Source organism: Petromyzon marinus, assembly GCF_048934315.1.
Source record: "Petromyzon marinus isolate PM22_M1 ecotype Great Lakes invasive population chromosome 80 unlocalized genomic scaffold, UKy_Petmar_22M1.pri1.0 chr80_unloc.1, whole genome shotgun sequence".
Taxonomy (NCBI): domain Eukaryota; kingdom Metazoa; phylum Chordata; class Hyperoartia; order Petromyzontiformes; family Petromyzontidae; genus Petromyzon; species Petromyzon marinus.
This window is the reverse complement of record NW_027422629.1, coordinates 872,283-887,805: the sequence shown is the minus strand read 5'-3', so window position 1 is coordinate 887,805 and position 15,523 is coordinate 872,283. Positions and strand designations below refer to the sequence as shown.

The following is a 15,523-nucleotide window of genomic DNA, read 5'->3' as shown; positions in this document are numbered from 1 at the left end:
CCACATAACCCACTCACTCACCACCCACTCACTCACCAACCCCACTCACCCACCCACCACTCACCCACTCATGCACTCACCCACCCATGCATCCACTCACCACCCACCCACTCATCCACCCACTCACCCACCCACACACGCACCCCCCCACCCACTCACTCACTCACTCACCCCACCCACTAACCCCCCACTCACCCACCAACACACTCACTCACCCACCAACCCACCCACACACCACCCACCCACTCACCCAACAACCCACTCACTCACGCACCAACCCACTCACCCCCACCCACAAACCCACCCACCCACTAACCCACCCACTCACCTACCCACCCACTCACCTACCCACCCACTCACCCGCCCACCCACCCACTCACCCACCCACCAACCCACCCACAACTCACCCACTCACCCACCCACCCATTCACCCACCAACCCACTCAAACACCCACCCACACCAACCCACCCACCCACCCACCCACTCACCCACCCACCAACCCACCCACCACCCACCCACCACCCACCCACACACAAACCCACCCACTCACCAACCCACCAACCCACCCACTAACCCACCCACTCACCCACCAACCCACTAACCACCCACCTACCCACCCACCCACCAACCCACCCACTAATCCACCCACTCACCCACTCACCCACCCACCCACCAACCCACCCACTCACCCACCAACCCACCCACCCACTCACCCACCCACCAACCCACCCACTCACCCACCAACCACCCACTCACCCACAACACACCCACCCAATCCACCAAACACCCACCACCAATCCACCTACTCACCCACCCACCAACCCACCAACCCACCCACTTATCCACCCACTCACCAACCCACTCACTCACCCACCCATCCACCCACCAACCCACCCACCACCAATTCACCAACCCACCCACCCACCAACCCACCCACTCACCCACCCATCCACCCACCAACCCATCCACCCACCACCCACCCACTCACCAACTCACCACCACCCACCCACCAACCCACCCACTCACCAACCCACTCACCCACCCATCCACCCACCAACCCACCCACTCACCAACTCACCAACCCACCCACCCACCCACTCACCCACCCAGCACCCACCCACTCACCCACCCACCACCCACCCACTCACCCACCAACGCACACACCCACTCAACCCACCAAACACCCACCCACCAACCCACCCACTCACCCATCCACCTACTCACCCCACCAACCCACCCACTCTCCCACCCACCAACCACCCACTCACCTACACACTCACCCACTCAATCCCACCATCCACCAACTCGCCCACCCACCCACCCACCAACCCACCCACTTACCCACCCATCCACCCACCCACCAGCCCACCCACCCACTCACCCCACCCATCCACCAACTCACCCACCCACCCACCAACCCACCCACTCACCAACCCACTCACTCACCCACCCATCCACCACCAACCCACTCACTCACCAACTCACCAACCCACCCACCCCACCAACCCACCCACTCACCAACCCACTCACTCACCCACCCATCCACCCACCAACCCACCCACTCACCAACTCACCAACCCACCCACCCACCAACCCACCCACTCACCAACCCACTCACTCACCCACCCATCCACCCACCAACCCACCCACTCACCAACTCACCAACCCACCCACCCACCCACCAACCCACCCACTCACCAACCCACTCACCCACCCATCCACCCACCAACCCACTCACTCACCAACCCACCCACCACCCACCCACTCACCAACCACTCACCCACCCATCCACCCACCACCCCATCCACCCATCCACCCACCACCCACCCACCCACTCACCAACTCACCAACCACCCACCCACCAACCCACCCACTCACCAACCCACTCACCCACCCATCCACCCACCCATCCACCCACTCACCCAACCCACTCACCCACCCATCCACCCACCCATCCACCCACCAACCCACCCACCCACCAACTCACCAACCCACCCACCCAACACTTGCAATGAGATTCCCCCCTCCCTCGAGCTCTCAGATGGCCACAGAATCCCCGCCCACTGCCTCCCAAGCCCCGCCCAATGTCATTAAACCCCGCCCCCACTTTCACCCCCGCACAATTACCCGCCCCTTAATACTAAACCCCGCCCCTCATCACTAAGCCCCACGCCCACTGCCACTTAAACCACGCCCACCTACCCCGTTAAACTGCCGCCCATTCGTCAACGCGACGTGCCGCAAGCCCCGCCCAATATTATCTAAGCTCCGCCTGCTTGCCATCCAAGCCCCGCCCACTAACACTCAGGCGCCACATTATGAATTCAAGCCCCGCGTTTTCCTTTACAAGCCCCGCCTTTCACTTTACAAGCCCCGCCTTTTACTCTACAAGCCCCGCCCTTTTCCTTAACAAGCCTCGCCCGCTGCCATCCAAGCCCCGCCTTTTCCCCTCACAAGCCCCCGCCTTTTTTTCCCATTACAAGCCCCGCCTTTTCCGTTCCAAGCCCCGCCCTTTTTTTACTTTAAAAGCCCCGCCTCTTTACTTTAAAAACCCCGCCTCTTTACTTATAAAAAGTCCCTCCTGCTGCCATCCAAGCCCCGCCTTTTTTCTTCACAAGCCCCGCCTTTTTTCTTCACAAGCCCCGCCTTTTCCGTTCCAAGCCCCGCCCTTTTTACTTTAAAAGCCCCGCCCTTTTAACTTTAAAAACCCCGCCTCTTTACTTATAAAAAGTCCCTCCTGCTGCCATCCAAGCCCCGCCTTTTTTCTTCACAAGCCCCGCCTTTTTTTCTTCACAAGCCCCGCCTTTTCCGTTCCAAGCCCCGCCCTTTTTACTTTAAAAGCCCCGCCCTTTTAACTTTAAAACCCCGCCTCTTTACTTATAAAAAGCCCCTCCTGCTGCCATCCAAGCCCCGCCTTTTTTCTTCACAAGCCCCGCCTTTTTTTCCTTCACAAGCCCCGCCTTTTCCGTTCCAAACCCCGCCCCTTTTTACTTTAAAAACCCCGCCTCTTTACTTATAAAAAGTCCCTCCTGCTGCCATCCAAGCCCCGCCTTTTTTCTTCACAAGCCCCGCCTTTTTTCTTCACAAGCCCCGCCTTTTCCGTTCCAAGCCCCGCCTCTTTACTTATGAAAAAGCCCCTCCTGCTGCCATCCAAGCCCCGCCTTTTTTCTTCACAAGCCCCGCCTTTTCCGTTCCAAGCCCCGCCCTTTCCTCCGTAGGCCCCTCCCTTCCTCGCTAAGCCCCGCCCCGTCCAAGGTCTCCACCTCCCCCCCGAGTGTCCCAGCGATGGCGTCCTCGGCTCTGCTGCGGCCGCTGCTACTGAGGGGGGCCCCGTGGGGCCGCCTCGCGCCGCTCGGAGCCTTCACGACGACCGTGAGGCGAGCTGGGGGTGGGGGTGGTGGGGTGAGGGTGTGGTGGTGAGGGTGAGGGGGTGGTGGTGAGGGTGAGGGGGGTGGTGAGGGTGAGGGGGGTGGTGAGGGTGAGGGGGGTGGTGGTGAGGGGGGTGGTGGTGAGGGGGGTGGTGAGGGTGAGGGGGGTGGGTGAGGGGGGGTGTGGGTGAGGGTGAGGGGGGTGGTGAGGGTGAGGGGAGTGGTGGTGAGGGGTGGTGAGGGTGGTGGTGAGGGTGAGGGGGGTGGTGGTGAGGGGGGTGGTGGTGAGGGTGGTGGTGGTGGTGAGGGTGAGGGGAGTGGTGGTGAGGGGTGGTGAGGGTGGTGGTGAGGGTGAGGGGGGTGGTGGTGAGGGTGAGGGGGGTGGTGGTGAGGGTGGTGGTGAGGGTGAGGGGGGTGGTGGTGAGGGGGGTGGTGGTGAGGGGGGTGGTGGTGAGGGGGGTGGTGGTGAGGGGGGTGGTGAGGGTGGTGGTGAGGGTGAGGGGGGTGGTGGTGAGGGTGGTGGTGAGGGTGGTGAGGGGGGTGGTGAGGGTGGTGAGGGGTGTGGTGAGGGGGGTGGTGGTGAGGGTGGTGGTGAGGGTGAGGGGGGTGGTGAGGGTGAGGGGGGTGGTGAGGGTGAGGGGGGTGGTGAGGGTGAGGGGGTGGTGAGGGTGAGGGGGGTGGTGAGGGTGAGGGGGGTGGTGAGGGTGAGGGGGGTGGTGAGGGTGAGGGGGTGGTGAGGGTGAGGGGGTGGTGAGGGTGGTGGTGAGGGTGAGGGTGGTGGTGAGGGGGGTGGTGAGGGGGTGGTGAGGGTGAGGGGTGGTGAGGGTGAGGGGGGTGGTGGTGAGGGTGAGGGTGGTGAGGGTGGTGGTGAGGGGGTGGTGGTGAGGGTGGAGGGGGTGGTGAATAATAATTTTAACATTTATTATAACAACCAAAAATATTAACAATGATTATAACAATAACAATACTATTAACAATGATTATCATAACAAATAATATTAACAACAATTATTATTATAACAAATAATATTAACATTATTGATTATCTCGTCGCCGCCGATCGCGGCTGTCAAGGGCAGGGGAACAATGGCGCCGCGTGACGTCACGCCGGGCTGGAGGCGACGGCGGCCATCTTGGTGCGGGCAGACCGCGCAGCGTGGATAAATCCGGAGAGCTGTGAAGCTCTTTCTGTCATCGCCGATGTACGATGGGCACTCGCCGAGAGTGAATTGTGGCTGTTGCACAACGCGTAAGCGAGTGCTTTGTGATTTTTTTTTCTGTCTGACGTCTGTATGTGTGTGTGTGTTTGTTTAATTTGTGGGGAGCGGTGGACTAGGTAGGAGATGTTGACTACCTCGCCTGGTGTACAGGAGGTCTGTGTCTCTCTCATCATCATCATCACAGTGGCTGAGATGTTGACTACCTCGCCTGGTGTACAGGAGGTCTGTGTCTCTCTCTCATCATCATCATCACAGTGGCTGAGATGTTGACTACCTCGCCCGGTGTACAGGAGGTCTGTGTCTCTCTCTCATCATCATCACGGTGGCTATGAGATGTTGACTACCTCGCCTGGTGTACAGGAGGTCTGTGTCTCTCTCATCATCATCACAGTGGCTATGAGATGTTGACTACCTCGCCTGGTGTACAGGAGGTCTATGTCTCTCTCTCATCATCATCACAGTGGCTTTGAGATGTTGACTACCTCGCCTGGTGTACAGGAGGTCTGTGTCTCTCTCTCATCATCATCACGGTGGCTATGAGATGTTGACTACCTCGCCTGGTGTACAGGAGGTCTGTGTCTCTCTCATCATCATCACAGTGGCTATGAGATGTTGACTACCTCGCCAGGTGTACAGGAGGTCTGTGTCTCTCATCATCATCACAGTGGCTATGAGATGTTGACTACGTCGCCTGGTGTACAGGAGGTCTGTGTCTCTCTCTCATCATCACAGTGGCTATGAGATGTTGACTACCTCGCCTGGTGTACAGGAGGTCTGTGTCTCTCATCATCATCATCACAGTGGCTATGAGATGTTGACTACCTCGCCTGGTGTACAGGAGGTCTGTGTCTCTCATCATCATCATCACAGTGGCTATGAGATGTTGACTACCTCGCCTGGTGTACAGGAGGTCTGTGTCTCTCATCATCATCATCACAGTGGCTGAGATGTTGACTACCTCGCCTGGTGTACAGGAGGTCTGTGTCTCTCTCTCATCATCATCACAGTGGCTGAGATGTTGACTACCTCGCCTGGTGTACAGGAGGTCTGTGTCTCTCTCTCATCATCACAGTGGCTGAGATGTTGACTACCTCGCCTGGTGTACAGGAGGTCTGTCTCTCTCATCATCATCACAGTGGCTTTGAGATGTTGACTACCTCGCCTGGTGTACAGGAGGTCTGTGTCTCTCTCTCATCATCACAGTGGCTATGAGATGTTGACTACCTCGCCTGGTGTACAGGAGGTCTGTGTCTCTCTCTCATCATCACAGTGGCTGAGATGTTGACTACCTCGCCTGGTGTACAGGAGGTCTGTCTCTCTCATCATCATCACAGTGGCTTTGAGATGTTGACTACCTCGCCTGGTGTACAGGAGGTCTGTGTCTCTCTCATCATCATCATCACAGTGGCTATGAGATGTTGACTACCTCGCCTGGTATACAGGAGGTCTGTGTCTCTCTCTCTCATCATCATCATCATCACAGTGGCTGAGATGTTAACTACCTCGCTTGGTGTACAGGAGGTCTGTGTCTCTCATCATCATCACAGTGGCTATGAGATGTTGACTACCTCGCCAGGTGTACAGGAGGTCTGTGTCTCTCTCTCTCATCATCATCATCACGGTGGCTGAGATGTTGACTACCTCGCCTGGTGTACAGGAGGTCTGTGTCTCTCTCATCATCATCACAGTGGCTGAGATGTTAACTACCTCGTCTGGTCTACAGGAGGTCTGTGTCTCTCATCATCATCACAGTGGCTATGAGATGTTGACTACCTCGCCTGGTGTACAGGAGGTCTGTGTCTCTCTCATCATCACAGTGGCTGAGATGTTGACTACCTCGCCTGGTGTACAGGAGGTCTGTGTCTCTCTCATCATCATCACAGTGTCTATGAGATGTTGACTACCTCGCCTGGTGTACAGGAGGTCTGTGTCTCTCTCTCATCATCATCACAGTGGCTATGAGATGTTGACTACCTCGCCTGGTGTACAGGAGGTCTGTCTCTCTCTCATCATCATCACAGTGGCTTTGAGATGTTGACTACCTCGCCTGTTGCACAGGAGGTCTGTCTCTCTCATCATCATCACAGTGGCTTTGAGATGTTGACTACCTCGCCTGGTGTACAGGAGGTCTGTGTCTCTCTCATCATCATCATCACAGTGGCTATGAGATGTTGACTGCCTCGCCTAGTGTACAGGAGGTCTGTGTCTCTCTCATCATCATCATCACAGTGGCTATGAGATGTTGACTACCTCGCCTGGTGTACAGGAGGTCTATGTCTCTCTCTCATCATCATCACAGTGGCTATGAGATGTTGACTACCTCGCCAGGTGTACAGAAGGTCTGTGTCTCTCTCTCATCATCATCATCATCACAGTGGCTGAGATGTTAACTACCTCGCCTGGTGTACAGGAGGTCTGTGTCTCTCATCATCATCATCACAGTGGCTATGAGATGTTGACTACCTCGCCTGGTGTACAGGAGGTCTGTGTCTCTCATCATCATCATCATCACAGTGGCTATGAGATGTTGACTACCTCGCCTGGTGTACAGGAGGTCTGTGTCTCTCATCATCATCACAGTGGCTATGAGATGTTGACTACCTCGCCTGGTGTACAGGAGGTCTGTGTCTCTCATCATCATCATCACAGTGGCTAGGAGATGTTGACTACCTCGCCTGGTATACAGGAGGTCGTGGGTTCAATCCCGACCCTGCTGCTGCTGTATGTTTGGAGTCTGTGTCTCTCTCTCTCAACATCATCACGGTGGCTAGGAGATGTTGACTACCTCACCTGGTGTGCAGGAGGTCGTCGGTTCGATCCCGACCCTGACGATGCCTGCTGCTGCTGTAGATTTGGAGTCTGTGTCTCTCTGTGGTGGTCACTGTGTGGCTTTGTCTCCGTGTCCTCCGTCTAGAATCCACGCCTTTAGAGTATTTGACAGCTGCTGCTGCGCTGAATTTCCTCGCGATGATGATGCTGATGCTAAGCCGCAACTTGGTTGAAAACTATCATTTGTGATGTCCTCCAGGTCGGTCCTGAATATGAAGCTACAGCGACTCAGTAGTTGGGACCTTACCTGGTTTAAAATAGTTAACAAGTGTAGAGGTCTCTATGTCTCTTACCTGGTTTAAAATAGTTAACAAGTGTAGAGGTCTCTATGTCTATGGGTTTCTGTGTGTCTCTATGGGTGGGTTTCTATGAGTGTAGGTCTCGATGGGTCTCTGTATGTCTATGGGTCTCTGTGTGTCTCTATGGGTGGGTTTCTATGAGCGTAGGTCTCGATGGGTCTCTGTATGTCTATGGGTCTCTGTGTGTCTCTATGGGTGGGTTTCTATGAGTGTAGGTCTCGATGGGTCTCTGTATGTCTATGGGTCTCTATGTTTACGTGTCTCTATGGGTGGGTTTCTATGAGTGTAGGTCTCCATGGGTCTCTGTATGTCTATGGGTCTCTGTGTGTCTCTATGGGTGGGTTTCTATGAGTGTAGGTCTCGATGGGTCTCTGTATGTCTATGGGTCTCTGTGTGTCTCTATGGGTGGGTTTCTATGAGCGTAGGTCTCGATGGGTCTCTGTATGTCTATGGGTCTCTGTGTGTCTCTATGGGTGGGTTTCTATGAGTGTAGGTCTCGATGGGTCTCTGTATGTCTATGGGTCTCTATGTTTACGTGTCTCTATGGGTGGGTTTCTATGAGTGTAGGTCTCCATGGGTCTCTGTATGTCTATGGGTCTCTGTGTGTCTCTATGGGTGGGTTTCTATGAGTGTAGGTCTCGATGGGTCTCTGTATGTCTATGGGTCTCTATATGTCTATGGGTCTCTATGTTTACGTGTCTCTATGGGTGGGTTTCTATGAGTGTAGGTCTCGATGGGTCTCTATGTCTATGGGTCTCTGTGTGTCTCTATGGGTGGGTTTCTATGAGTGTAGGTCTCTATGGGTCTCTGTATGTCTATGGGTCTCTATGTTTACATGTCTCTATGGGTGGGTTTCTATGAGTGTAGGTCACGATGGGTCTCTGTATGTCTATGGGTCTCTGTGTGTCTCTATGGGTAGATTTCTATGAGTGTAGGTCTCGATGGGTCTCTGTATGTCTATGGGTCTCTATGTTTACGTGTCTCTATGGGTGGGTTTCTATGAGTAAGTCTCGATGGGTCTGTGTATGTCTATGGGTCTCTATGTTTACGTGTCTCTATGGGTGGGTTTCTATGAGCGTAGGTCTCGATGGGTCTCTGTATGTCTATGGGTCTCTATGTTTACGTGTCTCTATGGGTGGGTTTCTATGAGTGTAGGTCTCCATGGGTCTCTGTATGTCTATGGGTCTCTGTGTGTCTCTATGGGTGGGTTTCTATGAGTGTAGGTCTCGATGGGTCTCTGTATGTCTATGGGTCTCTATGTTTACGTGTCTCTATGGGTGGGTTTCTATGAGTGTAGGTCTCGATGGGTCTCTGTATGTCTATGGGTCTCTGTGTGTCTCTATGGGTGGGTTTCTATGAGTGTAGGTCTCTATGGGTCTCTGTATGTCTATGGGTCTCTATGTTTACGTGTCTCTATGGGTGGGTTTCTATGAGTGTAGGTCACGATGGGTCTCTGTATGTCTATGGGTCTCTGTGTGTCTCTATGGGTAGGTTTCTATGAGTGTAGGTCTCGATGGGTCTCTGTATGTCTATGGGTCTCTATGTTTACGTGTCTCTATGGGTGGGTTTCTATGAGTGTAGGTCTCGATGGGTCTCTGTATGTCTATGGGTCTCTATGTTTACGTGTCTCTATGGGTGGGTTTCTATGAGTGTAGATCTCCATGGGTCTCTGTATGTCTATGGGTCTCTATGTTTACGTGTCTCTATGGGTGGGTTTCTATGAGTGTAGGTCTCCATGGGTCTCTGTATGTCTATGGGTCTCTGTGTGTCTCTATGGGTGGGTTTCTATGAGTGTAGGTCTCGATGGGTCTCTGTATGTCTATGGGTCTCTATGTTTACGTGTCTCTATGGGTGGGTTTCTATGAGTGTAGGTCTCGATGGGTCTCTGTATGTCTATGGGTCTCTGTGTCTCTATGGGTGGGTTTCTATGAGTGTAGGTCTCTATGGGTCTCTGTATGTCTATGGGTCTCTATGTCTACGTGTCTCTATGGGTGGGTTTCTATGAGTGTAGGTCTCGATGGGTCTCTGTATGTCTATGGGTCTCTGTGTGTCTCTATGGGTAGGTTTCTATGAGTGTAGGTCTCGATGGGTCTCTGTATGTCTATGCGTCTCTATGTTTACGTGTCTCTATCGGTGGGTTTCTATGAGTGTAGGTCTCGATGGGTCTCTGTATGTCTATGGGTGTCTGTGTGTCTCTATGGGTGGGTTTCTATGAGTGTAGGCTCGATGGGTCTCTGTATGTCTATGCGTCTCTATGTTTACGTGTCTCTATGGGTGGGTTTCTATGAGTGTAGGTCTCGATGGGTCTCTGTATGTCTATTGGTCTCTATGTTTACGTGTCTCTATGGGTGGGTTTCTATGAGTGTAGGTCTCCATGGGTCTCTGTATGTCTATGGGTCTCTATGTTTACGTGTCTCTATGGGTGGGTTTCTATGAGTGTAGGTCTCGATGGGTCTCTGTATGTCTATGGGTCTCTGTGTTTACGTGTCTCTATGGGTGGGTTTCTATGAGTGTAGGTCTCCATGGGTCTCTGTATGTCTATGGGTCTCTGTGTGTCTCTATGGGTGGGTTTCTATGAGTGTAGGTCTCGATGGGTCTCTGTATGTCTATGAGTCTCTATGTTTACGTGTCTCTATGGGTGGGTTTCTATGAGCGTAGGTCTATATGGGCCTCTGTATGTCTATGGGTCTCTGTGTGTCTCTATGGGTGGGTTTCTATGAGTGTAGGTCTCTATGGGTCTCTGTATGTCTATGGGTCTCTATGTTTACCTGTCTCTATGGGTGGGTTTCTATGAGTGTAGGTCTCGATGGGTCTCTGTATGTCTATGGGTCTCTATGTTTACGTGTCTCTGGGTGGGTTTCTATGAGTGTAGGTCTATATGGGTCTCTGTATGTCTATGGGTCTCTGTGTGTCTCTATGGGTGGGTTTCTATGAGTGTAGGTCTATATGGGTCTCTGTATGTCTATGGGTCTCTATGTTTACGTGTCTCTATGGGTGGGTTTCTATGAGTGTAGGTCTCGATGGGTCTCCGTATGTCTATCGGTCTCTATGTTTACGTGTCTCTATGGGTGGGTTTCTATGAGTGTAGGTCTCGATGGGTCTCTGTATGTCTATGGGTCTCTATGTCTACGTGTCTCTATGGGTGGGTTTCTGTGAGTGTAGGTCTCGATGGGTCTCTGTATGTCTATGGGTCTCTATGTTTACGTGTCTCTATGGGTGGGTTTCTATGAGTGTAGGTCTCGATGGGTCTCTGTATGTCTATGGGTCTCTATGTCTACGTGTCTCTATGGGTGGGTTTCTATGAGTGTAGGTCTCGATGGGTCTCTGTATGTCTATGGGTCTCTGTGTGTCTCTATGGGTGGGTTTCTATGAGTGTAGATCTCGATGGGTCTCTGTGTGTCTATGGGTCTCTGTGTGTCTCTATGGGTGGGTTTCTATGAGTGTAGGTCTCGATGTGTCTCTGTATGTCTATGGGTCTCTATGTTTACGTGTCTCTATGGGTGGGTTTCTATGAGCGTAGGTCTCGATGGGTCTCTGTATGTCTATGGGTCTCTATGTTTACGTGTCTCTATGGGTGGGTTTCTATGAGTGTAGGTCTCCATGGGTCTCTGTATGTCTATGGGTCTCTGTGTGTCTCTATGGGTGGGTTTCTATGAGTGTAGGTCTCGATGGGTCTCTGTATGTCTATGGGTCTCTATGTTTACGTGTCTCTATGGGTGGGTTTCTATGAGTGTAGGTCTCGATGGGTCTCTGTATGTCTATGGGTCTCTGTGTGTCTCTATGGGTGGGTTTCTATGAGTGTAGGTCTCTATGGGTCTCTGTATGTCTATGGGTCTCTATGTTTACGTGTCTCTATGGGTGGGTTTCTATGAGTGTAGGTCACGATGGGTCTCTGTATGTCTATGGGTCTCTGTGTGTCTCTATGGGTAGGTTTCTATGAGTGTAGGTCTCGATGGGTCTCTGTATGTCTATGGGTCTCTATGTTTACGTGTCTCTATGGTTGGGTTTCTATGAGTGTAGGTCTCGATGGGTCTCTGTATGTCTATGGGTCTCTATGTTTACGTGTCTCTATGGGTGGGTTTCTATGAGTGTAGGTCTCCATGGGTCTCTGTATGTCTATGGGTCTCTATGTTTACGTGTCTCTATGGGTGGGTTTCTATGAGTGTAGGTCTCCATGGGTCTCTGTATGTCTATGGGTCTCTGTGTGTCTCTATGGGTGGGTTTCTATGAGTGTAGGTCTCGATGGGTCTCTGTATGTCTATGGGTCTCTATGTTTACGTGTCTCTATGGGTGGGTTTCTATGAGTGTAGGTCTCGATGGGTCTCTGTATGTCTATGGGTCTCTGTGTCTCTATGGGTGGGTTTCTATGAGTGTAGGTCTCTATGGGTCTCTGTATGTCTATGGGTCTCTGTCTACGTGTCTCTATGGGTGGGTTTCTATGAGTGTAGGTCTCGATGGGTCTCTGTATGTCTATGGGTCTCTGTGTGTCTCTATGGGTAGGTTTCTATGAGTGTAGGTCTCGATGGGTCTCTGTATGTCTATGGGTCTCTATGTTTACGTGTCTCTATGGGTGGGTTTCTATGAGTGTAGGTCTCGATGGGTCTCTATGTCTATGGGTCTCTGTGTGTCTCTATGGGTGGGTTTCTATGAGTGTAGGCTCGATGGGTCTCTGTATGTCTATGGGTCTCTGTGTGTCTCTATGGGTGGGTTTCTATGAGTGTAGGTCTCGATGGGTCTCTGTATGTCTATGGGTCTCTATGTTTACGTGTCTCTATGGGTGGGTCTCTATGAGTGTAGGTCTCGATGGGTCTCTGTATGTCTATGGGTCTCTATGTCTACGTGTCTCTATGGGTGGGTTTCTATGAGTGTAGGTCTCCATGGGTCTCTGTATGTCTATGGGTCTCTATGTTTATGTGTCTCTATGGGTGGGTTTCTATGAGTGTAGGTCTCGATGGGTCTCTGTATGTCTATGGGTCTCTATGTTTACGTGTCTCTATGGGTGGGTTTCTATGAGTGTAGGTCTCTATGTGTCTCTGTATGTCTATGGGTCTCTATGTTTACGTGTCTCTATGAGTGGGTTTCTATGAGTGTAGGACTCGATGGGTCTCTGTATGTCTATGGGTCTCTATGTCTACGTGTCTCTATGGGTGGGTTTCTATGAGCGTAGGTCTCGATGGGTCTCTGTATGTCTATGGGTCTCTATGTTTACGTGTCTCTATGGGTGGGTTTCTTTGAGCGTAGGTCTCTATGGGTCTCTGTATGTCTATGGGTCTCTGTGTGTCTCTATGGGTGGGTTTCTATGAGTGTAGGTCTCGATGGGTCTCTGTATGTCTATGGGTCTCTATGTTTACGTGTCTCTATGAGTGGGTTTCTATGAGTGTAGGACTCGATGGGTCTCTGTATGTCTATGGGTCTCTATGTCTACGTGTCTCTATGGGTGGGTTTCTATGAGCGTAGGTCTCGATGGGTCTCTGTATGTCTATGGGTCTCTATGTTTACGTGTCTCTATGGGTGGGTTTCTTTGAGTGTAGGTCTCGATGGGTCTCTGTATGTCTATGGGTCTCTATGTCTACGTGTCTCTATGGGTGGGTTTCTATGAGCGTAGGTCTCGATGGGTCTCTGTATGTCTATGGGTCTCTATGTTTACGTGTCTCTATGGGTGGGTTTCTTTGAGCGTAGGTCTCTATGGGTCTCTGTATGTATATGGGTCTCTGTGTGTCTCTATGGGTGGGTTTCTATGAGTGTAGGTCTCGATGGGTCTCTGTATGTCGATGGGTCTCTATGTTTACGTGTCTCTATGAGTGGGTTTCTATGAGTGTAGGACTCGATGGGTCTCTGTATGTCTATGGGTCTCTATGTCTACGTGTCTCTATGGGTGGGTTTCTATGAGTGTAGGTCTCTATGGGTCTCTGTATGTCTATGGGTCTCTATGTTTACGTGTCTCTATGGGTGGGTTTCTATGAGTGTAGGTCTAGATGGGTCTCTGTATGTCTATGGGTCTCTATGTTTACGTGTCTCTATGGGTGGGTTTCTATGAGTGTAGGTCTCGATGGGTCTCTGTATGTCTATGGGTCTCTATGTTTACGTGTCTCTATGGGTGGGTTTCTATGAGTGTAGGTCTCCATGGGTCTCTGTATGTCTATGGGTCTCTGTGTGTCTCTATGGGTGGGTTTTTATGAGTGTGGGTCTCGATGGGTCTCTGTATGTCTATGGGTCTCTGTGTTTACGTGTCTCTATGGGTGGGTTTTTATGAGTGTGGGTCTCGATGGGTCTCTGTATGTCTATGGGTCTCTGTGTGTCTCTATGGGTGGGTTTCTATGAGTGTAGGACTCGATGGGTCTCTGTATGTCTATGGGTCTCTGTGTGTCTCTATGGGTGGGTCTCTATGAGTGTAGGTCTCGATGGGTCTCTGTATGTCTATGGATCTCTGTGTGTCTCTATGGGTGGGTTTCTATGAGTGTAGGTCTCTATGTGTCTCTGTATGTCTATGGGTCTCTGTGTGTCTCTATGGGTGGGTTTCTATGAGTGTAGGTCTCGATGGGTCTCTGTATGTCTATGGGTCTCCATGCATCTCTGTGCGTATTCGGCTTCTGCTGTCATTGTATACAAGATGATGATGACGATGTTGACAATGTTGATGATGTTGACGGTGATGGTGATGATGACGATGGTGGTGATGATGACGACGACGATGATGATGATGACGACGATGATGATGGTGATGACGACGATGATGATGACGATGATGTTGACAATGTTGATGATGTTGACGGTGATGGTGATGATGATGACGACGACGATGATGATGAAGATGACGACGATGATGATGGTGATGACGACGATGGTGATGGTGATGACGACGATGGTGATGATGACGACGATGATGATGGCGATGATGACGACGACGATGACGACGACGACGATGACGATGACGTCGTTGACGATGATGATGGTGACGACGATGATGGTGACGACGATGGTGATGACGACGACTACGACGATGACGTCATTGATGATGACGATGATGACGACGATGATGACGACGACGACGATGGCGACGACGATGACGTCGTTGACGATGACGATGGTGATGACGACGACGATGATGACGACGACTACGACGATGACGATGACGTCATTCATGATGACGATGATGACGACGATGATGGTGGTGATGATGATGATGATGACGACGACTACGACGACGATGATGACGATGACGTCGTTGACGATGATGACGACAATGATGGTGATGACGATGGTGATGATGATGATGATGACGACGATGATGATGATTATGACGTCGCTGTCGCTGCTGCACAGGGGGGCCAAGCAATGGCAGCCGGACGTGGAATTCATCGAAGAGCACAGCAAAACCTTCATGTACCCCACGGCCATCACGTCCAAGTGGGTGGCACCTCCGTGGAACGGTGAGGAGATGGCCGGACACGTGTCTAAGTGTGTCTGTGTCTGTGTGTGTGTCTCAGTGTGTGTGTGTGTGTGTCTCTGTGTGTCTCTGTGTGTGTGTGTCTGTGTGTGTGTCTCTGTGTGTGTCAGAGTGTGTGTGTCAGAGTGTGTGTCTCAGTGTGTGTGTCCCAGTGTGTGTGTCTCAGTGTGTGTGTGTCTGTGTGTGTCTCTGTGTGTGTGTCTCACAGTGTGTCTCTGTGTGTGTGTCTCTGTGTGTGTGTGTCTCTGTGTGTGTGTGTCTCTGTGTGTGTGTGTCTCTGTGTGTGTGTGTCTCTGTGTGTGTGTGTCTCTGTGTGTGTGTCTCAGTGTGTGTGTCTCAGTGTGTGTGTCTGTGTGTGT

At 51.9% G+C, this 15,523-nt stretch overlaps 1 protein-coding gene across 1 annotated transcript in view; it reads left to right on the top strand.

The window, feature by feature from the left end:
- The first annotated feature begins 3,209 nt into the window (after positions 1-3,209).
- Positions 3,210-15,523, top strand: part of NDUFS2 (NADH:ubiquinone oxidoreductase core subunit S2) — an 83,046-nt gene continuing 70,732 nt past the window's right edge. Inside the window, exons 1-2 of the mRNA XM_032981408.2 lie at positions 3,210-3,378; positions 15,041-15,147. Of these exons, the coding sequence (XP_032837299.1) occupies positions 3,287-3,378; positions 15,041-15,147 (199 nt within the window). The 5' untranslated portion in view covers positions 3,210-3,286. The remainder of the gene's footprint in view (positions 3,379-15,040; positions 15,148-15,523) is intronic.